This window comes from Musca vetustissima, unplaced genomic scaffold (assembly GCF_032173495.1).
Source record: "Musca vetustissima isolate MV318-11 ecotype Yass unplaced genomic scaffold, APGP_CSIRO_Mvet_v1 utg1152, whole genome shotgun sequence".
Lineage (NCBI taxonomy): Eukaryota > Metazoa > Arthropoda > Insecta > Diptera > Muscidae > Musca > Musca vetustissima.
In genome coordinates this window covers 154,307-180,919 of record NW_026879402.1, presented here as the reverse complement: position 1 = coordinate 180,919, position 26,613 = coordinate 154,307, and the positions used below count along the sequence as shown (strand labels likewise).

General features: G+C 34.3%; 2 protein-coding genes across 2 annotated transcripts; both read left to right on the top strand.

Moving 5' to 3' along the window:
- The first annotated feature begins 328 nt into the window (after positions 1 to 328).
- On the top strand, positions 329 to 11,579 carry LOC133324306 (rabankyrin-5). Its single transcript, XM_061533151.1, has 5 exons — positions 329 to 889; positions 7,695 to 7,829; positions 7,890 to 7,984; positions 8,054 to 10,363; positions 11,441 to 11,579. Exons 1-5 carry the CDS (start codon positions 380 to 382, stop codon positions 11,577 to 11,579), a joined length of 3,189 nt encoding a protein of 1,062 aa, XP_061389135.1. The 5' UTR covers positions 329 to 379.
- A 12,263-nt stretch (positions 11,580 to 23,842) lies between these two features.
- LOC133324297 (cytochrome b-c1 complex subunit 6, mitochondrial) lies at positions 23,843 to 24,295 on the top strand. The gene is made up of 3 exons (XM_061533143.1): positions 23,843 to 23,889; positions 23,953 to 24,059; positions 24,122 to 24,295. The coding sequence occupies exons 2-3, from the start codon at positions 23,958 to 23,960 to the stop codon at positions 24,293 to 24,295; spliced, it is 276 nt and encodes a 91-aa protein (XP_061389127.1). The 5' UTR covers positions 23,843 to 23,889; positions 23,953 to 23,957.
- The last annotated feature ends 2,318 nt before the right edge of the window (positions 24,296 to 26,613 follow it).

Here is a 26,613-nt window from a genome sequence, read left to right as displayed (position 1 = left end):
AAATTTAGTTATTTGTTATTCGAAAGGGCTCCACAAGCATTATGAGTAAGATATTAAATTCATGTTTGTTTTGGTTTGGCAGTTCTGCAAAACCTGGACTTTATTATGGGCGTTGTACTAATCATTGTAAAATTCTAATTTTTGAATAGGTTCACCGGATGTAGCTACATTGCAGAAACTGGAAAAGCACTTGTCGCTACTTAAACAGGAATACACCAAACTACAAAAAGAGTATGCGGAATTAGAAAGAAAATACAGTAAAGCAGTTGTTGCTTCCGACTCCGATGCAGTCGGTGAATTTAGCAGCTTTGTATCACGGTTGGCACTAACCGTAGCTTCTCTATACGGGCGTACCGTATATTCCGACTTGACAATTCAAATGAGCACAAAAGTTATGCCGGCCCATAAATTCGTTTTTCACGCAAGGTCCGAAGAATGGCGGGAAGATGTCCTATCTGATGTAGAGCAATTAGATTGGAGTGATATGGACGAGGACATAGCTATGGCACTATTGCGATGGATTTATACAGATGTTATTGACCTACAACATGACCGTTTATCGTTAGGTCTGTTAAAAGCATCTCATCGCTTTCGTCTTCCAGGTTTATTGGGATTGTGTGAAAGGGCCTTAGTGGCTTCAGTAGGAGTTCGTTCCTGTGTACGATTTTATTGCGTTGCAGAAGAAGTTGGTGCCGCCAGTCTTCTTGACTACTGTTCCGGGCTTATATCAACACATTGGGAGGATCTTACTCCCCAAGATTTTGAACACATGTCAGGACCTTTGTTGTTTAAAATGCTAAAAAGTAAGACCAAATACCCCCTTCATGCTGCTATACGTCTATTGAGAGAAGATGTTGTGTTTCTCTGCCTCGTAGAAAATGACGGCAACGTAAGTAAAGTTAATATTCATATTGAAAACATTTAAAATTCCAATTAATTATTGTCCTTTGTAGTTGGAAATATATTTTACATCTACAATTTATATATATATATATATATATATATATATTGGGACTTCGATTAATTGTAAATTGTTCGGGAATTAGCAATTACTCTTGTTTGCATTATTTACGTTAAATTTTACCTTATTTGGGGTTTCTCTTTCGACTGTAGTTGAGCGCTCTGGTTTTCCTTTTCATTACAAAAATTTGATCATTTAACTCAACTCGAAAGAGGAAAACCAAATAAAACCATCAATGATTGTTGCCCTAACAGGCAAAAATATCATTTTATAAAATTTATTAACTAATAATGAGGTATTTGAAAATGAACTAAATATATGTGTTGGCGTGATACCGATGAGGGGAAGAAAAACCAAAAAAGAGAAAAACAACATAAAACAATTTTGTGAAAGAATATATTTTCAACTTTTTTCGCAAAGTTAATGAGTTTCACAAGAAACAAAACTTTACCTTAATGACTGTGTGTTCGATCGAAAGCGAGAATGCAGTGAAGTCGCGGTGAGCAATGTAGCGTAAACAAAGTTAAGATCACATCGACAACCGTAGTACTGGAAAGTCCTCTCTGCATGCGTGGTTTTACATTTATCGGGATCGGTGTTGAGAGTTTCCCTCTCAGTGGTAAATTGTGAATTGAGTTGGAAAACATTACCACAGGTAGGAACAAAAAAGTACGAAAAGGTACCTAAAAGTCTACTTCAAATGATAATAAATCATAATTATCGAAAAATATTGGCCAATATTTATACCAGTTATTTGCATAAAAAATATATGTTATAATTTAAGCGTTAATTTATTCACGAATAATAAAAAATCTAATTTTTGTTTTGGTACGTTTATGTCAATTCGTACCTTTTGTGAACAAAAAGTACGCTTGTTACAAAATTAAAAATTGCGCAACTCTAATTACTCTCTCAAGAGAGAGAAACTCTCAACACCAATCCCGATAAATGTAAAACCCCGCCATACGAACTGAGCGAATGAAAAATAAAGAAATTGAAATTGAATGTGATTTCTAGGAGAGAGCGTAGAATAGAGAGGATACTCTCTCCTGTGCACTTTGCGTGGTTTTATATTTGTCGGTATCGGGATCGGTGTTGAGAGTTTCTCTCTCTTGAGAGAGTAATTAGAGTTGCGCTATTTTTAATCTTGTAACAAGCGTACTTTTTGTTCACAAAAGGTACGAATTGATATAAACGTACCAAAATAAAAGTTAGATTTTTTTATTATTCGTGAATACATTTACGCTTAAATTATAACATATATTATTTATGCAAATAACTGGTATAAATATTGGCCAATACTTCTCGATAATTATGATTTATTATCATTTCAAGTAGAATTTTAGGTACCTTATCGTACTTTTTTGTTCCTACCTGTGGTAATGTTTTCCAACCCAATTCACAATTTACCACTGAGAGAGAGAAACTCTCAACGCCGATCCCGATTCCGGCAAATATAAAACCACGCTTTTCCATTTCATTGCGAGAAGCAAACATATTTCGAAACAGATGAACCTGTTTCGAAATATGTTTACTTCTCGATACAACAAAAAAGTTGTTAATTATTTTGTGTAAAAGTTGACTAATTTAACAATTTAATAAAATAGTGATTTTTTGTCAATAGTTGCCATTAGTTACCAATCGTCAGTCGGCATGTCGCATTTTAATTAAAGAAAAATGATATATTTGACCGATATTTTATTATATTCTTTAATATCGTTAGCTAAAATGCAAAAAGGCGTAACTAACAAAAGCATAATTGTGTAGGAGAAGCAAAAAACTGTTTTGAATGAAAACTATAAACATGTCATGTGAAATGAAAAAGTATGCCCGGCAGGGTGATATTGCATATGACGAATAATAGACTATAACTTTTTTTTAACAAATTTAGTTATTTAGTTTAATGGCAGTCATAACAATTAAGTTAAAATTTGAATTTTTTGTTAGTTACGCCTTTTTGCATTTATCAAATAAACCCACTTGTAGTTACGTCTTTTTGTTAATAGAAACTCCTTTTTTGACCGCAGACGTGTAAAACTTTGTCAACACATGTAGTTTATTGACATTCACAATATTCATTCAAAAAGTCAATTTTCAATTTCTTGTTAGTTACGCCTTTTTGTATTTTAGCTGACGATATACTTTTATTAAAACACTTTCCCATCCATACGCTGATTATTTTATGTGATTTACTTTATGAAAAAATTACAATTATTATCTAAAGTTGGCAACAAATTGCCAACTTTAGATAGTGTTGGATAATGCTATAGTTCCCTTCGCTGAAGAAAATATACCACTTGTTTGAGTATTTTAGTTTGACAATAACCTCCAAACATACACCAAAACATGTCAAGGATTGGTTGCGCGTTTCCACGAGAGAGAGGTCTTCGTCAGTCACCTCACCTCAGCCCTCAGTGTAAAATCAATAGGGCTGCTACAACAACAACAAACAATTTATACTGAATTTGGCAATGCTGTCGAAAATAAATTAATTGTTGTCAACTTTGTTTACGTTTATGAAAATTGAAATAGCAAATGTAAATTTCAACATTTTTTCAAAATGGGAGATATTTTGTTAACATCTTAGCTGATATTCTTCTTTCATGTCCTGTATCAATTTCATAAAGATGCAATCCCGAAAAATATTTCAAACAAATGTCAATATTTTTTCCCATATTTTTCAATTTTTCAAGATTATTTCTCGATTTTGTTTAGCTCGCTAAGAGATATGGACTCATATTTGGGTAATACGGCCGTACCAAGGTATATTAAGAAGGCAATCGTATCAAACCAGCTGATGGTGACATTATATGTCATAACAATTAGTTGTTTCTTTTTTCAAATCCATTTCCAAATAACAATTGAACTACATTAAAAATAACGAAAAACAAGGGATAAAAAAGAATGGCATAGCGGTTGAGACTTTTGCGAGATGAGACTTTTATAAGAAGACCATGTAATCGAAAACAAGACTTTGGGGTCAAAATAGATTTCTCTGTATGTTATTGTTTTTCAAATTTCATGTGAGGGCATAAAAACACTGCGGAAAAATGGTCAAAATCTTGTTATCTCTTTATACACCCTATGGCACTAACATTCTAGCATTTAAGGCGTTCTTCTGATGTTATTTTTATACAAAAATCAAATATTTACACAACATTTATAATTTTTAAAATATTCAAAAAATAAACAAATAATTTTCATTTTTCAAAACGCTTAATTCTGATTGCTGGAAGTTAATTTGCTTCGAGTTTTTTTACGTCGCCTTGTTAACAATATCATGTTCCCAATTCTCCGATGCGGCTACCTTATATATCGACCTTGGGCTGTACAAAACATTTCGCCATAGTAGGGAAGTTGAATATTTTTGTACGCCTCGTTGAAATTTAGGTAACGTTGTTATGTTGCCCCTTATGTGTCTAAATAATAATAGTACCCAAGGTTTATTCATAATGCTAACCAGCAGTCGAATTCATGCTTTAGTCTTCTCTTGCTGTCAACTTTTTAATCGCGAAATACCAACCAGAATAGGATAAAAATTCAAAATATCTTTCAAATAATGAAATGATAGTAGTATTGTTCACGAATATTTGGTTCCAATAAAAATATTTTTTGTTTATTTATTTTTCAAACAATATGTTTGACAGTAGATGAAGACTTCGAATTCGCCACCCTGTTAACCTTATGAATAAACCTTGATAGTACGTATACATAATACCGGATTTCGTTAACTCAGTGGATTTCAATTGTCAACTCCATTGTATACAAGTCATATAAATTCTCATAGAGTAGGTTCAAGGCCTATACACTGCGTATCATAACTATAGCCGGACCTTTAATTCAATTGGTATGTTGGCAAATAAAATGGACCCATTAAGTTATGGTTCACAATAAAGCGATCAAAAACGCATATAGCCTTTTTTTTGCCAAGGCGAAAAGTAATTGTTTCGCCTTAAATAAATAACTCAACACAATTTATAATTTTGTAAGATAATTTACTTCAAAATTTTCTTTAAAATTTTAAAATTGTCCAAATGTGCTGCAAAAAAACGATATTTAATTTATATTGAATTGACTGTCCGATCTTATATTGGCCTTGAGTAGGATAACCCAGTAAAAAGTTCTAATGTAAATGCCGTTTAACTCCATGCATAAACGTAAACTAATTTGACAACCATGGCCTTTTGATGTTGATCCTAGACTAATCTTTTTGTTTATTGTTTATCATATATCAACTAGTAGAATCGTTCTAGTCATGAGTGTCCACCAAATTGTATATGAGAAATGGATCTGGGTAACAAGCATGCATAAATTGAAAATTTATGTGCAATGGTAGTTGTTAAGGGTGTTATATTGAACGCCCGACTATACTGCTTGGTTCACTCGTAGAGGTATGAAAATGGTGGCGACGTTCCATATTTCACAATGTTTTACTCCCTCCACCATAAAGTGGAGTGTCTATTCCATTTGTCACAGCGCTTTCCGTCCAGTCTCCTTTCTTGTAACTTGGGCTGTAACATGATATTGTGGGCTCTTGTAGTATTAAAAATACCTTTCAAGAAAATCATTTCAGTTTTTATGTAGCCCTCATATAAAATATCTGTCCATTTTTAGGTATTTTAATGTTGCTCTCGCAGTAAACTTGGAAAAAAATCACGATACAATTTGTTTTGTAACACTGAATTACAATCAACTGGGTCGATGCGACTACCTAATACATCTACCTTGAAACACACTAGTCAATCTCACACATACACAAAGGGGTTAATCGGCATGACAACATGATGTATAGTATGTGGGGCCTATTAGAGAATCGCACTACTGTTTTCCAAAGTCATTATATTTATTAAACATTATTATATTTTTCTTGAAAATAATGTTCGTAGAAAAAATACAACTACAACTAAACTTATTGGGTATACTATTTCTGATTTTAAAAGGCTACTTTTAGCAGAATTGCATAAGTTTTCTCGGCAATAACAATTCAGGTTGTTTTTGTCTAAAACACAGCCTTGGGGGTATACTTCCTTAACGACAAACTCTTCCTCCCAAAATCCATTTCTTAGGACCTATAAAAATGTATAACAATTGTATTTTAAATAGATATAAAGCTTAGCGAAATACGTTACAAAACAACTTACATGACGGCTTTGTCTTTGTGGCGCGCATTGTAGCGTAAATGTCTGTAGTTCCTCACCATTATTCAGGTACATAGTGTGGACCATTTTCATACACATTGTAGAAAAGGGACAATCCACAATGAACTGAGAAGAACCATTGAAATGAGAGCAGGGAGGTAAAATCTTCTTCTGATTGTTGATATAAGTGATACTACTCGTAACCGAACAGCTAAAACATTGAATAGCAATCGATTGATCTGTTTGAAAAATAAAAATTATCAACGTGTGGTGAACCTAGGCAAACCTTAAACAAACTTACCAATTACGAGATTAATCAATGCAATGATTTGTATGATCCGATGTTCTCTTTGTATAAACCATGAATACATTTTTCGGTGGAGATGTTGCGTTCTTGAGAGAAAATATTCGTTTAATTAATGCTGATACGCCTGCAATTCCAATTCTCAAAACCAACATAATAATTATATGAGTAACGCATGAGTGACGCATGTTAAAATTACCCTTATCGGGTCTATATTTATCTTCGTGCGCTTAATAAAATACGAAATAGGAATTTTAACTTATATTAACTTATATATAAAAAAAATAAAAACCCATTTCATTTCATTTATTTCATAAGCAATAACTTATATTAACTTATATATAAAAAAAATAAAAACCCAAACAAAGAATAAACTAAATAAATTAAAAATACATAACAGTGTTTCATATTTTATATTTTCGGTAGAATACATAAACCACATTGACATTTTGATTTGTGTTTAAAGTCTTGATTAAGACTACAATGATTAATAATATATTTAAATTGTATGAGTAATGTTCACGACATTCTGTTAGTTGTCGATACATTTTTTATGTGTGACTTTTAATGCGGCATAACTAAATTCCAAATGTTCTGCATAGCCGTACTCAAATATAAATCTTACCCTTTAAAATTATTGAAATTCAAATAAGATCAAGATTACAACCCCACGAAAATAAAATGTTAAAAACCAATAAAACCAGCTGAAGTAAGCACATGTTTTAATTCTGTTTATATTTTGTGAAGTCACATACATATATGATATATTCTGGAATATTAATACTATTTCAGCTATATTTTTTTAAATTAGGTTTAAATTAACAAAGGTTTCAATATGACAATTAAAACTGCATCTACAGTGCATTAAAAAATTATTATACTCGTACCTAGCGTTTTAGTGTACATGCATGGTTATGCTCCGGTGCAGTAAGGCCAAAATATTTCTAGTGTTTAAAAAGCGTATATCCCAAATATTTTGTTATATATCGGTGCATTGTTGTGAATCATAAAAAATCTTACATATTTATGTTTTTTCGGGCCCAAGTACTGCCACATGAAATTAAAATCCATATAATATTAATTAAGTGTATGCTATTACAATGTAAATTGAATTTAATTGAATTTCTGATTATATTATAGGAAAGATAAAACATTCTTCGTTTTTTAATGTTTGTGTTCGGAAATCTGAATTTAAAAATTAGATACAGATACAGATATTTCTGCATATTTTTTTTATTATTTTCATAGGGTAGAAATCCAATAATAATTTAAACTCTTTCTTTACTTTTAGTTAACAGAACTAGTCAATAGTTTGGGAGAACAAGGTTATTTGCCATTGCAAATGGCTCTAATGCGAAAGAGTTTGCCGATAGCCCAGACCCTCGTGAAAAATGGAGCAGCGAATATAAACGCGTACGACGCTGAGGTAAATTTATAATCATATTACAGTGACATTCATTCGAATATGTTTCGCATTAAATTCTAGGGTTCAACAATACTTATTGATGCGGTTAAAAGAGGCGATATATTCTCAGCTGAGTTCCTGTTGGAACGAAACTGTGATTTAAACCTAACTTCCAGGTAATTAAAAAAATATATGTCCAATAAATTAGATTACTTCTTTCCATAAAAAAAACATTGTAATTTCAGATCGAATGCTGATACAGCTTTACATATTGTTTGTGCTTACAATCCGAATAACACAGATTCAGAGGTATATTCCAACATGGTTAGAGTGGGGGAAAAAATTCTTAGTTTGAAACCAGACGTAAATATACAGAATCGTATTGGGCAGACTCCATTGCATTTAGCTATAGAATCAGGAAATGTCGAAATGCAAAATCTGCTCCTGGGTGTGAATAATATTGACATTAATTTGCGTACTTTAGAGGAAAAATGTTGTTTGGAATTAAGTCTACTGAATGGAACTGAAAGGAGCTTAGAGCTAGCAAGAAAACTAATTGATCTTGGTGCTCGGGCAAATCCTTTGAAATCGGAAAGTCATGACAGTTTACTGCAAGTTTTAGCCAGTAAAGGCTTAGAAGATTCGGCAGTTTTCCTTGTAGACCATGCTAATCTAAACCACATCAATCGTCTGGGCTTAACTACTTTGCATATAGCAGCCGAAAGAAACTTAAGAAAATTAACTGAGAAATTACTTGATGCTGGGGCATCACCAAATATTCAATCAAGCGTGCCTGACCTGAAATCTCCATTACATGTTGCGGTCGAACATAGTTCTACTGACGTTATAGAAGCTTTCGTTGACTTTTCATTGAAATGTAGGGAAAGTGGAGATAATAAAGCATGTGAAATTCCTAATTTTAATATAAAAAATGCAAACGGAGATTCTCCACTAAGTTTGAGCCTACTCTTAAACCGCACCGAATTGGTACCAATTTTGATTAAAGGTGGTGCGGATGTAAATGCCCGCAATGGCCAAGATATGACGTTACTGCATCAGGCTATTCTCAATCATGACTCGGATATTGCAGTGTTTCTATTACAGCAAGGGGCGGATATGAACGCGTTGACCGGTGAGCAAGAATCTCCACTACAATTGGCCATACACTGTCATATGCCTCAGGTTGTCGATGCATTGTGTACGCGAGGCGTTGCTCTTAGCGCTCCAAACAATAAAGGGGATCCGCCATTGTGGACGGCTCTAGAACTGGAATACGATGACGTCGCTCAAGTGTTGGTACGACATGGAGTCGATACTGATTGTTGGGGTCCTGGTCCAGATGGATGTCAGCAAACTTTGTTACATCGAGCCATCGATGAAAATAAAGAGTCGGTTGCAATATTTCTCATACGTAGTCAATGCGATCTTGACTCGCCTAGACAACCGGGTCCAAAAGGTGAAGGTGGAGAGGAAGCGACGGACAAAGCATCACCTTTACATTTATGTGCGCAATGGGGTCTTGTTAAGGTTCTTCAAAACCTAATCGACCACGGTGCAAATGTGAATGCCTTGGACGCAGAAAATAAAACACCACTACACGTTGCCATTGAAAACCAGCACGAAGAAATAATATCAATTCTACTTTGTCATCCGGGAATCGATTTGAAAATCCGTGACAAACATGGCAACACTCCGTTTGCAACGGCTTTAACAAAACGAAACCACCGAGCAGCACAACGAATTTTAGATCGTTTGCCAAACGCTGCCGAACAAATGGATTCAAGGGGACGAAACTTTTTGCATTTGGCTATTATGAAGGATGACCTTGAAAGTGTTCTGTTTTTGCTTGCCATACAGGTGGACGTTAACTCCAGAGTTCATGATGCGAATCAGTCTACACCTTTGCATTTAGCTGCGGCATCTCGCAATGAAATGATAACCAGAAATTTGATTCTGGCAGAAGCACGTATAAATGAAAGAGATGCTATGCAGAAGACACCATTGCATATTGCGGCCGAACGTTGCAATCTCGCGGCTGTTTCTGCACTTATACAAAATGGGGCAGATTACGACGCAGTCGATGGAGAGGGCAACAACGCCTTGCACATAGCAGTTCGTTGTGGTCACTTGAATATTGTTCGAGAGCTCTTAACGGAATCCAGCATTAATGCTGAAGCTATAAACAATAAGGGTCGCAATCCCCTTCACGAACTTTGCCGAACCGGAGAAGATAATAATGCTGCAGCTATCTGTGACCTTTTCATAGAATGTATGCCGAAATATCCCATTAATGCACCGGACATGGATGGTAATACACCATTACTGCTGGCATTTATGCGTGGTCAAGCACCTCTTTGTAAAGTACTTGTTAAAAATGGAGCTTGTCTTGGAACTGAGAATCGTGATGGTATCAGCATATTCAACTTTAAACTGGCAACAGACCAACTATTACACAGACTTCTAGATCAATTACCACAGGAATCGCCTTGGTCCGAATCCGATTTATGCCAAGAATGCAATTCTAAATTTTCACTCACAATGCGAAAACACCATTGGTAAGTAATATTATTGAATTATTGGATAGAGGTACCAATTAATAACATATTACGTATACATTAGAAATCGACATGAATAGTTTACGCATCCTAGAAAAATTTGGACAGTGACTGAGAAGTTATGTTGTACTCTAAACACGTAATTTTTGTTTTAGTTTTGTTCAATATTCTAGCTCGTGGAATATGAAACGACGGAATTGGTTCATTTCGAATTTTACAGGGACAGGCTATAAATGAGTCATTCATTAATTTCAAATTAGGGCAACTGTTCACCATTTCACGATGAGAAAGTAAACAGCTTCGAATGTTTTCATGTGACTTACGCATTTTACATGTTTATATGAGATATTAGTTCGGTAATAATTTTGTTCCACCACAATAGAATTATTTGTTGTAGCTAAACTATACTTATATAACTATATCGTCCAACTTTAGGTGTATGGAAGGTCTTGTCCTATTGATTTTATTTTCTAACTTAGTGACTAACTAATTTACCCTCAGAAATTGTAAGTGCAGGTCAACTATTAGTACAACGTCCATGTAACAGTACCACTTTTTTTCGTCATGTTTAAAATCTTAGAAACATACAATCAGATTGACAAATATTTCGAATCTTACCTAAAAGCACAACTTGAACGACTTAACAGTGAGAAAATGTAGCTTGCGTAAATATTATGTAGTCCAGAAATATAAACATTTTAAATACTTTATTTATAAGACAGTCTATGTACTGCCTATTTTGTATTAATGTTTCTAAATGTTGTCTTTAACACAAAAGTCCAATAAAATATTGTGAATTGAATTGAAGTGAACTCTATATTTTTAACATAAAGTCGATCTGCGTACTCGATATTTTGTACAAAAAGTTACTATATGTTGTCTTTTTACACAAAACTTAAGTGAAGCAATGTGAATTGCGAAAGCTATTTTGAATTTGTGAAAAGTACGCAGATAAACCTATAGTATGTATGAATCGATAAAAAATATTTTATCGATTCAAACGCATTTTATTTAAAAGATTTGATTTGATTTTGAAAATTTGGTTAACATTTTTATATATGTATTTGTCTTTTCAAGTCGACACTGTGGACGAGTTGTGTGCTCAAAATGTTCGAATAATGATGTCCCCATTTTAAAGTTTGGCGTAAATAAACCAGTGAGAGTTTGCGGAATATGTTTCGATGTGTTGCAAGGTGTAAATGGGAATTTGCAATAAACCAGCGAATTGGTCATCATATACTACATTGAGCCACATGATGTTCAAATGATGATGTACGCTGTTCATTCCTTTTGAGTATATATAATACCGCATCGTATGAATGTCATAGTGTTGCATAATTTTAAGATAACCAATTAAGTTATGTATATTCTTTTCAATTATTAACCATTGGATATATTTTGTATATTTTAATCATAATTGTTATGTCTTTTTATTATATAAATATATATAAAATAAATGTTAAGTAAACAAATTGCACCGCTTTCCAAATCATTTATGTGTTTTCTACAACTTCACAAAGAGTATAAATGCTGTGCGACAGGAAAATTATTTAGGGGTTCCAATGTACCAATTCTGTTTAGTTGGAGTCCCTGGACCACGAAAATACCTTTTGTTTTTCTGGGTCACTTCGAAAAATAATTTTATAACGGTAAATGTAGAGAAAACGTGGTTTCATAGGTTTCACGTGGTTTCATAGACCTCTGAACACTTTCTTACAACAATCATACTGCTTCCTTCTGCATTAATATAAGGAAATTAGTTTACAGTTTGAGGAAGAACAATTGAAGAAACGATGCTATGTGAAGGAGGGATGCAGCTCCGAAATCCATGCAGGTTATCGTACAATGGTTAATAATAATATACCCAAGCACTTGATCTTTCAAGAAAAACCGAACCATAAATATAGTTTTTTTTTTTTCATTTACCACATCGCAGGAATCACAGACGCTGTTCACATAGTATGGACATATTTTATGTTAAGTACCAGTTTCCCTCATATCTATTCAAAACATTAACTCTTACCGGGTATATAAATAAAAATTTCCGTGAACGTACAATACGTTGCGGAATCTCGATGTTTAATGTTTTCTAAAACACTTACATTCATTTGTTCGAAAGTCGTATATGTATTACTCATAACATTGTTAACCGCTACTATAAGATTGTGGGTAAGGGTTAGTTTGTACGTTGGAATTAAAAACGACGTATTCATATTTTTACTTCCCTTACCTACTAACATGTTATACAGAAGGGCGTTGGTTGATGAAACAAGTAAAAATACTTATATTTTACCACTTGTCCGAGTTTGTATATCAGGAGTGTTGTGAAAATATATTTGCTAACCACTTGAAGGCTTGAAGCGAAATAGGTAATCGCGTGTATTACCCAAATTGAAATAGGAGTAAAGCAGTTTCCGATTTTTCTATTCTATTTCTGGTATTCCTTTTTATACCCTCAGCCGTATGGCTAACATTGATTTGATGACGACAGTCAGACATGTGCCGTATACTCCCGTATGAGGCTCCTGACCCAGCCGTACCTTTTGTACAAAACCTTATGGAGGCTATGAACAACATTGGTGATCTAGTGATTGGATGTGATGCCAATGCCCATCACTTCCACTGGGGTAACAGTGACACCAATCCAAGAGGTGAGGCATATTTGATTTTATACTTAGATATATTCTTAGGATATGGAAATAGGCGCAATACAGCAACGTTCGTAAATAGAAGCGAAGTCATTGACATAACCCTTACAAGCGAAGTATTAAGCGAAGCGTCGGATCGTGGACTAACTGTGGCAGAGAGACTCGTGATCTTCTATCATCAACCCAGTTCTCTGGTTGTAGGGACCATAACGCCGAAGTGCGATTTGCACCTCGACATACGTTCGAACCAAGGAAGAAGAGAAGCTGATAGAGAACACTATAAGCTACCCAAACCTGGTATGGACAATATGGAAAGAGGTAACGGTGACTTTCATTCCGACAGCTGGGAAGCCGAGTGATACTCTACCTAAGGACCAGAATGCCTACATCAATGGCAAATCAGTGGGCACTGCCTTACATGAAGTGGTCGGATATATCGAGAAGAATATGGATACCTCCGGTTACACATTGGCTGCGTTCCTTGACATTGAAGGTGCCTTCAACAATGTGAATCTGGAAGCTATCCATTCTACACTCGATAGTTCAGGTATCCCCTCCCTCCGAACGGATTGGATTGAAAGAATGTTGGAAAGCAGAATAATCAATTCGTCTATTGGAGAGAGTTTTGTAATGAAATCTGTCAATAGAGGCACACCACAGGGAGGAGTACTATCTTCTCTACTATGGCTATGGTGATAAATGCGACACTTCTGAAATTCGATCACCTTAGGAGAAAGGTTTGTAGTCGATGATGTAGTCCTGCTAATCGGTGGAGCCCTAATAAGCACACCACTGTCAGCCTTAGGTTAGGTTTGGGGATGTGCAGTCACATGTGTGACTGCAACACAATTCCCATAGAAAAGACATATGGGTGGTTTGATTGAGTCATCAGTTTCTAGATCGGTGAATTGAGATCCTCGTCTAGCTAGTTCGTCCGCTCTTTCATTACCCAAGATGTCACAATGTCCTGGTACCCAACACAACCGATAGCTATGGTTAAGTTCTTCCAGATCTGCTCCACACTTGAGGACGGCTTCGGATTTGATGTGACAAGATTTGATGGATTTAAGAGCCGTTGACTATTCACATAGATAGTCACCGGTTTAGCGGCCTCAGCATCCAGACTTTTTATCAATTCCGCTGCCTTCCAGATCGGGAAGATTTCAGCTTGGAAAACACTACAGTTGCTATCCAGCTTGTAGGTTAACTCAAGGCCTAACCTTTCACAGTAGACGCCTGCCCCAGTACCTTCTTCCATCTTGGATCCGTCTGTATAGAAGGCCAGACCGTCCAGAGGAGGGTTACTTCGTTTCCAGTCGTCTCTACTAGGAATAACGACATCTACATCGTCAAATCTAAGGATTGGTGATATATAGTCGCTTAGTTTAACGAGTTGGTCCAATGCTATACCTGGTTCATTCAGAACACTACTATGCCCAAAGGTACAGTTCCGCCAGAGTTTTTGTTCATGCAGCCTTAGGGCGCTACGCGCAGCCTGACACTTAATACTGAGGCCCAGAGGCTTGAAATACAGCATTGCGTTCAAAGCTGCTTGTGGCGTACTTCTTCTGGCTCCTGTAACTAAAATCGCGGCGGTTCTTTGTACCTTGTCTAATTTCTCAGACAGTTCCACCAAACAAGAGAGCCATAGGACAAGATGGGCTTCACCACCGAGTTATACAGCCAGTGTATAGTCGATGGTTTTAGCCCCCAGCTTTTCCCAATGGAGTTCTTGCATCATAGAGTGCAATCATTCCTCTCTTCGCCCGCTCCTCAACGTTCCTTTTCCATCGTAGTTGACAGTCCAGGATTGTGCCGAGGTACTTTGCTTCGGGAGATAGGTGAAGTTGCACTCCATCCAATGTTGGTGGAGCAAAAACGCCGAGCTTACGCTTCCTAGTAAACATTACCAGTTCCGTCTTCGTTGGATTTACACCAAGACCATTTGCCCTGGCCCAGCGTGACAGCGTCAGTAAGGCTCTTTGCATAAGCTCAGAGATTGTAGACGGAAATTTCCCGGAGATCAATATCACCACGTCGTCCGCGTAAGCTACAACTTTGATACCTTTCCCGTCCAATTCCCTCAATATGATATTAATTACCAGTAGCGATAGTAACGGCGAAAGCACCCCTCCTTGAGGTGTGCCTCTAGTTACCGTTTTCCTGATTTTTGTGTCCCCCACACTTGAATTTATAATTCTGCTGTTAAGCATTTTATCTATACAATATGTCAGGGTATCAGGAATGCCAACTTCCCTAAGTGAGTGGTTTATGGATTCAAGTTTAACGTTGTTAAAGGCTCCCTCTATATCTAAGAAGGAGGCCAGCGTAAAATTTGAATTTTCCATGTTCCTCTCAATATAGCCTACCACCTCGTGCAGTGCAGATTCCACAGACTTGCCCTTTATGTATGCGTGTTGTGAGTTGCTAAGAGAGGTGGTGTCTATACGACTCCTTATCTCCAGGTCGATCAGTCTTTCGAGAGTCTTGAGGAGAAAGGATGATAGGCTAATGAGTCTATAGTCTTCTGGTGCAGAGTGGCTTGGATTCCCTACTTTGGGAATATAAGTAACCTTTACCTCGTTCCATAGATCCGGAACATACGAGAGAGTCAGACACGCAGTATAAATCTTCTCATGGATCAGATAAATACTTGGCGAGGCATATTGAAGCATCGTCGGTAGAATACCATCCGGTCCTGGCGATTTATACGGCTTGAATGTGTTGACCGCCCATCGTATCTTATTTCTGTTAACCACCTTGCTAATGAGATCCAGATCCGGAGTGGCAAAAGGCCGATCACGTTCACCGTCGATGGTACCCATGTCTTTGCAACCCGGAAAATGAGTCTCGGCTAGGAGATTTAGAGTCTCAGAACCTGAGTCCGTCAACGCTCCATCCTGCTTCTTAATACTACCGATGGACTTCGGGTCCTTGGATATTAGGTTTCGAAACCTAGCAGCGTCGTTGACTCCTTCTATCGACTCACAGAAATTTACCCATGACTTTTTCTTCGCGCGTTTTGTTTCACTCTTGTATTTATTGAAACTAACTCTATAGGAGTTCCAATCAGTGTCGAGTTTAGACTTATGCGCCCTGTTCCTTGTTCCACCACACTGGCCGAGATTTCTTCCCAGGATGTGTGAGCGGACAGGATTCCTTATGGCAACCAAGGAGAACATCCGTTAGATTTTTCACGACCCCGTTGAGTTCCACAGCTGTTCCTAAGTTTGTGTTAAGAGTCAGCTGGGAGTTCGTTAGCTATGTGAATTTTCCCAGTCTGTTCTCCTTGGATTTCGATAAGGCTGTTGTTTATCTCCGTCAAAAGAGTACTCGAAGAGAATCTTTAAATGATCCGAGAAGGAACATTCATCAGATACCCTCCAATTTCTGATGACGGAGTCGTCTAGATTTGAGAGGGTTAAGTCAATGACCTCCTCTGTCAGCCTTGAATACACTCCTGAATCTCCAACCACTGGATATTCTAGTTAAATTCCACGTTGCAAGATGTGCCCTGAGAGAGGAGTGCTCACATTAGCGGCAATACTCAGTCTCATAACGTTTCTTAGTAAGGAATCCTAGGCAAGTGGTTCCTTACCTCTGGCCGGTCTGTCGATATTTACAGACGGGTCGAAGATGGAGGAAGGTACTGGCGCAGGTGTTTTCTGCAAGGAACTAGCCATCTACAACTCATATAAACTTAACGATCTTAGTAGCGTTCTTCAGGCCAAGATCCTGGTAACCACGAAAGCGGCTGAAATAGTCAAAACACTTATTGCCGACAACATAGGACCGGTGACAATATATGTCGATAGTCCGGCGGCCGTTAGACACTTAAGTCGTGTACTATTAACTCAAAAGCGGTTGGTGATTGCAGGGATGCTCTTCATGATATACGACAGATAGTTAAATTATGTTAGGTTCCAGGACACAGATCCCTCAATCTACCTGTACAACCTCCTATTGGTTACCTTATTGGCTAAATCCGTATGAGCTAGAGTAAATCACTTTGAGAATCACTAGTAAAAATTAAATTTTGCATGAAATTGACTTTTTTCGGTTCAAGCTAAAAACTTAATTTTTGTTTTACAGATGTATTTTAATTTTGTTTTTACTTAAGTTATAAAATAATTAGTAAGTACTAAAAATTAAATAATATGCGCAATTACACAACATATCACCAATTTATGAAAAAATCAAGTCATTTACTGTAGAAACCTAAGTGCAGGTAATGTGGAATACATTGAGTCTGCATGAAAAAATAGCGTACAAGACAAAATCTCATTATTCTTCGCTAGATTTGGCCTCTACGAAATCCTACCACGAATCACAAGGGATAAAAATGATTGCTACTAGTTTTAACAAATTCTCCAATCAATAAATTAAAATAGACTATCAATTAGAACACAACATTTACTATTATATCAAGATTTTTTCTTAAATAGAGGGTATATGCACAAGGCATGCACAAAAATTCGAACATATATTTGAAACCACAGATGATAAAATATTTATTAATGTGCTAAATCCGTCTTTCCATTCCTACAAAAACACGTTTAAACTACCATCTTATTTTTGTCGGCACTGTATAAGACTTCATGCACCGATTAGTTTCATTTTTGATAAATACTATGAGCAATATAACTTTTTAACATATGATAAACTAATTTGATTTATTCACAATTAACATATCACAATATTTACTATATTTAACGAACAATATACATACGAGTATGTTAGTACCAAGTCTTACGATAGAACACATAAATAAATTATAAATGGGGAGATTCTGTCCAATATAGTCTACATAATTTTCTTATGAAAACAAATCATAATTGTACACAGTGCAATTATCACATTCAAAGTTTTGACATTAAAATTATGATTGGAATTATTACACAAATCTCCCCGACAATAGCAGTGTTTCTTCAATGAGGCAGCCATAGTATTTTCAGTTATTTCTTTACAGCCTTCTTCATATACTTCTTGTACTGAATACTCCTGGTTCCATCGACCATTATAAAATACCTAAAACAGAAGTGCAAAAATTATTTCTGGAAATATACTTTATGTGAAGGATAACGTAAAAATGTATTTCATGGCATTTATTTGCACCAACTTTTTGTTATAAAGGGTCCCATACACTATACATCATGCCGTACAGCATATATCATAGTATGTGTTATTTTTTGAAAGTTTATTTATGTATGTGTGACACAAACAATGCATGAAGATAATCAAAATAGTTTTGATTTTGAAAATAAACCCCTATCAATCTGGCGAATAATATTCATTTTGAAAGTTGTCAGTAAAGAATTTTGTGTACAAAAATAATAAAATTGTGACGGAATAAAAAAACAACTGAATTTACGACTCAAAATTCAATTTTTGGGACAGTGATTGAAGAGTTTGCCATACACTAGTCAATCTCACATATACAAAAAGGGGTTCATCGGCATGACGGCATGAATTATAGTGTATGGGGCCCTTAACAAATAAAAGTAATGTCAAATCAATGCAAAAATCTTTCAGTTTCAATAGTTATGTGCACATGTTTTAAATACGTTAAAACATACCTGTTTTGTATCTTTTTGAGGGGCACAGCCACGAGTAACAGTCTCTAAATTTTGTCCATTTTGTAATCGTAGAGTTGAAATAGTTTTTAGGCACATCGTAGAATATTTACAATCCACTATATATTCTTCAGACTCGTCGAACTTTGAGCACATGGGTGTAATTATAGTAATATTTTTTGTATAAGAATGTGTTTTTTCCACAGTGACAGCACATTTAAAACATTGTATTGCATTAACTTGGTCTGAAAACAAATGTTTCAAAAAATGATTTTAATTCTGGTTGCATTTAGTTGTAATTTCATGTATAATGTAGACAGTGTATGTAATAATTGGTCTGTTCCAGTACTTATTTAATAGTAAAGCTAGTAAAAGAGAAACATTTCAAAATGGCTCTCAGAGTACAAAATAATTTGAAAAGTTCGGGAACACAAATCTAGTAAATATGCCAAAATTATATGGCAATATGCACTTCAAAATCAACATAACAACCAATCAGAAGTTGGCATTCCCGTTTACCATTTTTACTCGTTCAAATTTCTCTAGTAAAAAGTTTACAAAGAGAACGCCATTTTGTTTTGTGCTCTCTTAAATTTGATTCAATGTTTTACCAGTTTTGTGGGTTGAGGAACGATTTCCGAGTAAAAAGTTGCAAAACTTGTAAAATGAGTAGATTTTTTAAGGTTCTGGAACAGAACTAATATTTCATGTTATCCCTTCACGTGTAGTTAATAGTTCCAAATATAGATGTGTTTGAAAATAAATTGTCTTACCGAAGACAAAAACCCATTGTATTTTCGGTGGGTCCACAAAGTATTAATTGTGAAAAAGGAACTTTAAGTATAATGGATTTTATACGATTTTGACGATAAAACCGAACAATATATAATATACTATTTAATAAAAATTAACGTTACTTAGGAATACGATTTTTAGTGGAGTATATCCAAATATCTATAATTTTCATGAAGAATTTCCGAATTCCCGATTTTCTATGGGATATCTTGGTGATAGTAGGCAAATTAGAAATAAAGTTTTTTCGGTATTTATTTCAATTTCTTAATTTTTTGTTTTACAGCCTTACCTAAAATTCAACTAGCTCGTTCGACGTTTTTCACCACAAAAGTAGAATGAATGTTACCGAAATACGTCGAACGTACAAAATTTCAAGTTGAACAATTTCAACTTTGACAGAACGTATTTTTCATTTTTTTTTTTTTTTTTTTTTGAAAACAAAAACAAAACATTCTGGAAATTTGAAATTTCCAATCGAAACTAAAAATACGTGGACTAATTTAATAAATTTTCAATTTTGTTTTGTGGTTATTATTTGCTTGAAGATATGGCATTATTTGCTGAAGATATGGATTCGACGTATTTGGGTAATACGGCCATAGTGGGGATTTTAGGTAACGTTGTCGGATTTTAGGCAACGTTGTTATAATTTTTGGTTTTTTATAAATTTTAACTAATAGGTACATAGGTATGTAACCTTTAAGGGCTCCATACACTATACATCATGCCGTACAGCATAGTATGTGTGACACACACAATGCACGAAGAAAATCAAAATAGTTTTGATTTTGAAAATCTGGTAAATAATATTAAATTTGAAAGTTGTCAGTAAATAATTTTGTGTACAAAAATAATAGATTTGTGATGGAATAAAAAAACAACTGAATTTACGACTCAAAATGCAATTTTTGGGACAAAAATCGATTTTTGGGAATAGTGATTGAAGAGTTTGCCATACACTAGTCAATCTCACATATACCTTTGTGTATATGTGAGGTTCATCGGCATGACGGCATGATTTATAGTGTATGGTGCCCTTTACAATGAATTCACATTTGACATCCTTTAATTTTGATATAAATATTTTATTACTGTTTTAATGGACGAAGTCAGGAACGGATCAAAATTTCTAAAAACATAAATCGACATCATCATTTAAAATTTTGAGAAATGTAAGTCATAAGTTAAAAACCTCTATTTTAATGAAGTTTACTAAGCATATTCAAAGTTGCCCCACCAGTAACATTTTACGGAACTTTATAACTTTTATTTTTGCAGGAAATACCTAATTAGTTAAGTTAAGTTTGAAATGATTTTTGGAGTGCAAAAATGAACTAGTATTATTTACATCGCTAAAAATCTGGCAATTAGATTTGGTACATCGCCTTTTTCCGACCAAAATTCAAACTGAAAAATAAAGAAGAACTTAACCGATTGGATTTATCCAAGTTCATACGATATCTATACACTCACAGAGAAGCGATTGGATTATTAGTTTTCGAGTTATCGTGCCCACAATTCGTAAAAATTTGAGAAGCACTGAGATTTTCAATTGAAATTTTATAGAGACATTCTTGAATTAGTGTGGGATTGAATCAAAGCAAAAAAAAAAAAACAAAATTAAATTTTTTTAAAACTGAGAATGGGCGGGGTCTCCAAAAAAATATGGTAGGCAGATTTTCGTATGATTTCAATATTATCTGAATTATTAACTATAAAATAAATTGAAAAAATCTTAACCCTAAAATTCAATATGTAAGATATTCAAGGCTGATTACAATAATGGAAACAGCGACTGCAATGCCTTTCTACAAATCAGCTTACTGTACGTATACATGGGTATGACTTCCAGACATACTCAGAGAAACGTCTTACCTAAAAGTTGAAGACCAATAAAGATCAAAATAATCGGTGGTATATATCTCCATATTTGTTTATGTGGCTTGAATGTATTTTTCATCATAATTTTCGGTGAAAGCTATGAATCTCTTGTGAACTTGCTTTATTCCCTTAATAAGAAGTTATAGGTTCTTCAGTATCACCATCCACACAATTCGTACAGGACATACGCGAAACATTTACAAAATATTTATTGCACACATCTACTTCTAAGATTAAGCTATAAGAAAACTATTTTAATTCTTAATTTTTCATAAATTTAATTTAATATATTTTCTCCAATCGAATCGAAAATCAAACAAACAAAAGTAAAAAAGTAAGTCTACAACACAGTACATGCTAGAAAAAGACAACTATAGACAGTCATCAAGGCAGATTTAATAAGGTAGTCGCATCAGCCCAGCTGTTGGTACAAATAAATGTCAAAAATGTTTTTCTTGTTGTGTTGTAAAAACCAAAATATTAAAAATGAAAATTAAATATTAATGAAAATCCTAAATTTTGAAGCAATATTTTTATTAAAATTTCTGAATGAATTTGTATAAAAAATCTTAAGAATCGGTTCGTTTTTTGCAAAATATGTTGACATAACCCAATTGATTTTTTATTATTTTTAAGAAAGGGAACGTCATTTTGGTTAGATATCTTTATATATAAATTGCTCGTGAGTTCATTGCTAATTTTACGCCCATGGTTCTTTAGACTAGATTCTCAGAAATGAAATAGAAATTTTGACTTAATATTTTGGGTACTGGAATAATTAAAAATCATATGTTACCAATTTTTTTCATAAATTTGCCCTTGACAGCATTCAAAATTTAAATGAAAATATCTTCCTTCGAAATGTACATATCATATGGTCAGTGACAAAAATTGCAAAAATTATTAAATCTTGAGAGCAAAGTTCAACTTTAGAAAATATATTTTGTTTTAATTATTCCCTTAAATATGGTTATGTTCCTACTTGTTGGAAGAAGTCTTATATAATACCCTTGCACAAGTCTGGTAGTCTAACAAATGTCTCGAATTATAGAAGAGTTGAAAAATTAAGTGCTATTCCAAAATTGTTCGAAAAGTTAATTACTACCGTTATTTCACACATAATTCAACCCTTGTTAAGTCCATATCAACATGGTTTTCGTAGTGGTCTTTCAACTATTACCAATCTTATACACGTTACTTCTATTGTGATAAAGGGATTTGTTCAGCGTAAACAAACTGATATATATAAATTAAATCATATTGGCTTTAGTATAAATTTGGTAAATTGGATTTCATCTTACTTACAAAATAGGACACAGCTAGTTTTGTTTGAGGGATGTCTTTCAAAATCGATTAATGTTCCATCAGGTGTTCCGCAAGGAAGTCACCTAGGCCCGATTCTGTTTCTATTGTTTGTAAATGATTTGCCAAATTCTGTATCGCATTCCAAACTGTTAATGTATGCAGACGATGTCAAGTTGTTCATTACCCATCATTCTGAAAAGCAAGCTGATTTACTCCAGCATGATTTAAATAACGTATTTCAATGGTGCAGCCTAAATTGTATGGACTTGAATTTAAATAAATGTAAACATATGTGTTTCTCTAGAAGTTCTTTCTCGATAAGACATTACTATATTAATGGTTCGGTTTTATCAACTGTAGATTCTTTCGTTGATCTTGGTATTCTAATGGATCCAAAATTAAATTTTAACAATCATGTTATATCTATGGTAAATAAAGCCTATGGTGTCTTAGGATTTATAAAACGGTGGGCCAAAGAATTCTCGTATCCATATATAACGAAACAACTATTTACGTCTCTTGTTAGACCTATTTTAGAATATGGTTCTGTTGTATGGGATCCCCAATATGCAATATATTCCGATAAAATCGAATCCGTGCAGAAACAATTTTTACATTTTGCACTGAGAGGATTACATTGGATAAGCTACTCATTTCCTAATTTATTCTATTAGAATAAATGTTCCTGTCCGATCTAGTAGACACTATCAACTGTTATATGTAGACTTCCACCGCACGAATTACTCTATGGGAGATCCTCTTAGTAAAATGTGTATTGACTTTAACAAATAAAATCTAATATTATTTTATTTTTAAATGAGTAGTAAAACCTAATAACAAACTGGCTGTGGAAGTAGATTCTGTAGCTGGTTTTTCTATTCCACTCTCAAATCCCATCATGATTCGGATCATGGTGTGTACGCGATCCCTACGTAAGGGAAGGTCGCCCCCTCGGTCGGCAGGGATGGGAATGAGAGGCGTGGGAACGTCGAAAAAAAAATTATTGAAAATATGCCAATCGACACACATATTATTTGAAATTGATAGATGAGTTCCAAATTAAAAAGTGTTGCCATCATAAAATTCTCAAATTAGACTACCTTTTGGAATTATGTCATGAAATAGTATACATATTATTAAATATTTAACGTTTAAGATGTAGAACACTTGAAACGTTTATAAAGTTGCAATCGCCATACGTCTTACGCTGTCAAAATGCCGAAACTCACGTTTCATTTTTAGTGTGTGTTTTGACATTTTCTTAAACTACATCCAACTTCATTAAATATTTGCCAAAAGTTGGTGGTTGCATCACAGATTTTGGGTAAGAATTCAATGAAATATATTATAACCTTTGCTTAAATAATTAAATTTGCATTTATTTTAGAAACAATGGCATTCAGAAATTTGTGGAATTCGTTGATTTCTATGCCTTCTGTAAGGGCAGAAGAAGAAGAGGAAGCTGATTTGGTCGATCCCCAGACAACACTACGGGTATGGAAGTTGTAAAATCTACATTTGTACAAAGTTTCCAAATAAAAATATTTCATTTGCAGGAACAATGCCAAACCAAGGGAAATATTGAGGCTCTTTACAATAAGTACCAAGCTTGTAATGATCGCGTGAACAGCAGAACCAAAACAACTGAAAACTGCATGGAAGAACTTTTTGATTACGTACAAGAGCTTGATCATTGCGTAGCCCACAGCCTCTTCTCCAAGCTCAAGTGAAGTGAAAAAGGAAAGCATAAAGTGTTTAAATCATCTAGCAACTATTGTTATTTAGCCTAAATTTAAATTGGCCAAATGAGTCGAACCTATTGAATACGTTTGGCAATAAAAATGAATTGAAAAGTGATTTAACATTTGTTAACATTTAATGTGGAACTAAAAACTAATCATATCCGATTGGGTACGATATTAGTTTGTTTATTTGTAGTTTAGGATTTAATGATGTTTCAATGCTTCAACCTGCAACTTTAATGAATAACATATATTCTATATGAGATCTAGAAGTTTCGTATTTTGAATAAGCTGATTCAAGTTATCGCATTGACGCAAAGCCAAGGTTTACTTATAAAGTTAACCCATGGTACAATAAATAATACATGTATGGTAGGCTATAGTAATTTACAAATTACATTATTGATCTTACTGTGGCTTTATGGTATAATAATACAAGGCAATAGCTAGTGTTGTTACAGACTACACATGGGAATTTTATTTTTTTCAGCACAAATAATCCCTTCAATTTTGATGGTCGTTTTATGCAGATTTTTTTATTAATTTTAAAATTTTATTTACATTTTGTTGTAAATATAATTGACACAGTGCTACACTTAACAAAATGTCAGCACTTAGTTACATTATACAGTCAAGTAGGGACCAAGCCAGTTAGTTATATAGAAGTAGTTCATTACTAGACCTCGGATTTTGCATATTTTTTAATAATGAAGATATCGAAATTCTGATTGGACACAAATTCGTTTCAAAGGATTTAGAATTATTTGAAGGGTTCATATTTTTTAATTTTTTGCATATTTGCATATTTTGCATATTTTTGCATATTTTGCATATCGACAATGCATATTTTGTATATTTTTTGCATATATTTATCGCATATCGACCTAGCATACCGTGCATATTTTTTGCATATTTTGCATATTTTTGCATATTTTGCATATTTTTTGCATATTTTGCATATTTTTTGCATATTTTGCATATGTTTTGCATATTTTGCATATTTTTTGCATATTTTTTGCATATATTTTGCATATTTTTTGCATATTTTTTACATGACCCCAAATATCGATCATTTAAAGCATGAAACGCCTAAATACAAAATTTGAGTCCAAAAAATATGCAAAAATCCGAGGTCTATTCATTACATACAAGGTAAACAAACTAAATTATCATAAATTAGATGTGGAATATCATTCATAAACCAGTAAGGAAAGTAGTAAAGTCGGACGGGGCCGACTATATGATACCCTTCACCACTATGGGTATATTAAACAAGACTATTAACATGAAAGTGGATGAAATAAAATATGTGATATTTATCTAAATGTGAATCTACCTAGATCTATCCATAAAGTATGTAAATCGACTTCAAACAAATATAAATAGGTCATCCGTTGGGCTATGTCTGTACTTCTAGAAAACGCAACTACGTAATTCTATGCTCAATTTTGTACGTACGTTGTGCAAAATTTTATGTCAATCTGACTAACATGAGGAGTATGATGGCCAATTTACTTGAAATCAATCTATAATAAAAGGGAGCTATATCTAAATCTGGACCCATTTTCACGAAACAAGACAGCCATCACTCTAGGCTCAATTCAGTACGTCATGAAAAATTTCGTGCAAATCAAAGGATATACAGGGACTTTGGTGCACCATTTACATGAAATCGGACGATACTATATATGGGAGCTATATCTAAATCAGGACCGATTTTCATGAAACTTGGCATAGGGGAGACTGGGGCACCTTCGGCACTTTTTTTAGAGCTCTATATCTCAGTACATATTCAACATATATAACAACTTTATGGCTGATTATTGTCCTCTGACACTTAATTATGAAAAATAGTACCAAAAAGATATATAAAAATAGTATTAGTTAAAAAATTTTACAGTTTTGTAAAAAAAGTCAAATTCGCCGAATGTGCCCCAACCCGGGGTAGCTTCGGCATTTGATGGGGCACATTCGGCACCATAGTCATAGCCGGGTAATTGTCATCGCTATCAGTCTGGTTGAAATTCTGATTATCTAAAGGCTCTATTTGGTTTTAATACGCCACACAATGTTTGAATTATAGGGCTTTATTTTCTAGCGGCGGACGTTTACATCTCAAGGTCGCACACACCATCAGAAATAGGGGTTTTCTATCGCATTTTCGTCAATATAAACACGTTTGATCTTTTATATGCAATTTCGAGCCATATTAAAGGATTAGTTTTAAAGAAAAACTCAAAAACATTTTAAGGAAATAATATTGCACAACCTGTATATGGCCGAATGTGCCCCAATTTAAAATGCCG

What these genes read in the sequence shown, in the direction of transcription:
- LOC133324297 (XM_061533143.1), top strand. Translation starts at nt 23,958, where the DNA reads ATGGCATTCAGAAATTTGTGGAATTCGTTGATTTCTATGCCTTCTGTA. An exon ending in ATCCCCAGACAACACTACGG is followed by an intron (nt 24,060 to 24,121) that starts GTATGGAAGTTG and finishes TTTCATTTGCAG; the next exon opens with GAACAATGCCAAACCAAGGG.
- LOC133324306 (XM_061533151.1), top strand. Translation starts at nt 380, where the DNA reads ATGAGCACAAAAGTTATGCCGGCCCATAAATTCGTTTTTCACGCAAGG. An exon ending in TCGTAGAAAATGACGGCAAC is followed by an intron (nt 890 to 7,694) that starts GTAAGTAAAGTT and finishes CTTTACTTTTAG; the next exon opens with TTAACAGAACTAGTCAATAG. An exon ending in GATTTAAACCTAACTTCCAG is followed by an intron (nt 7,985 to 8,053) that starts GTAATTAAAAAA and finishes TTGTAATTTCAG; the next exon opens with ATCGAATGCTGATACAGCTT.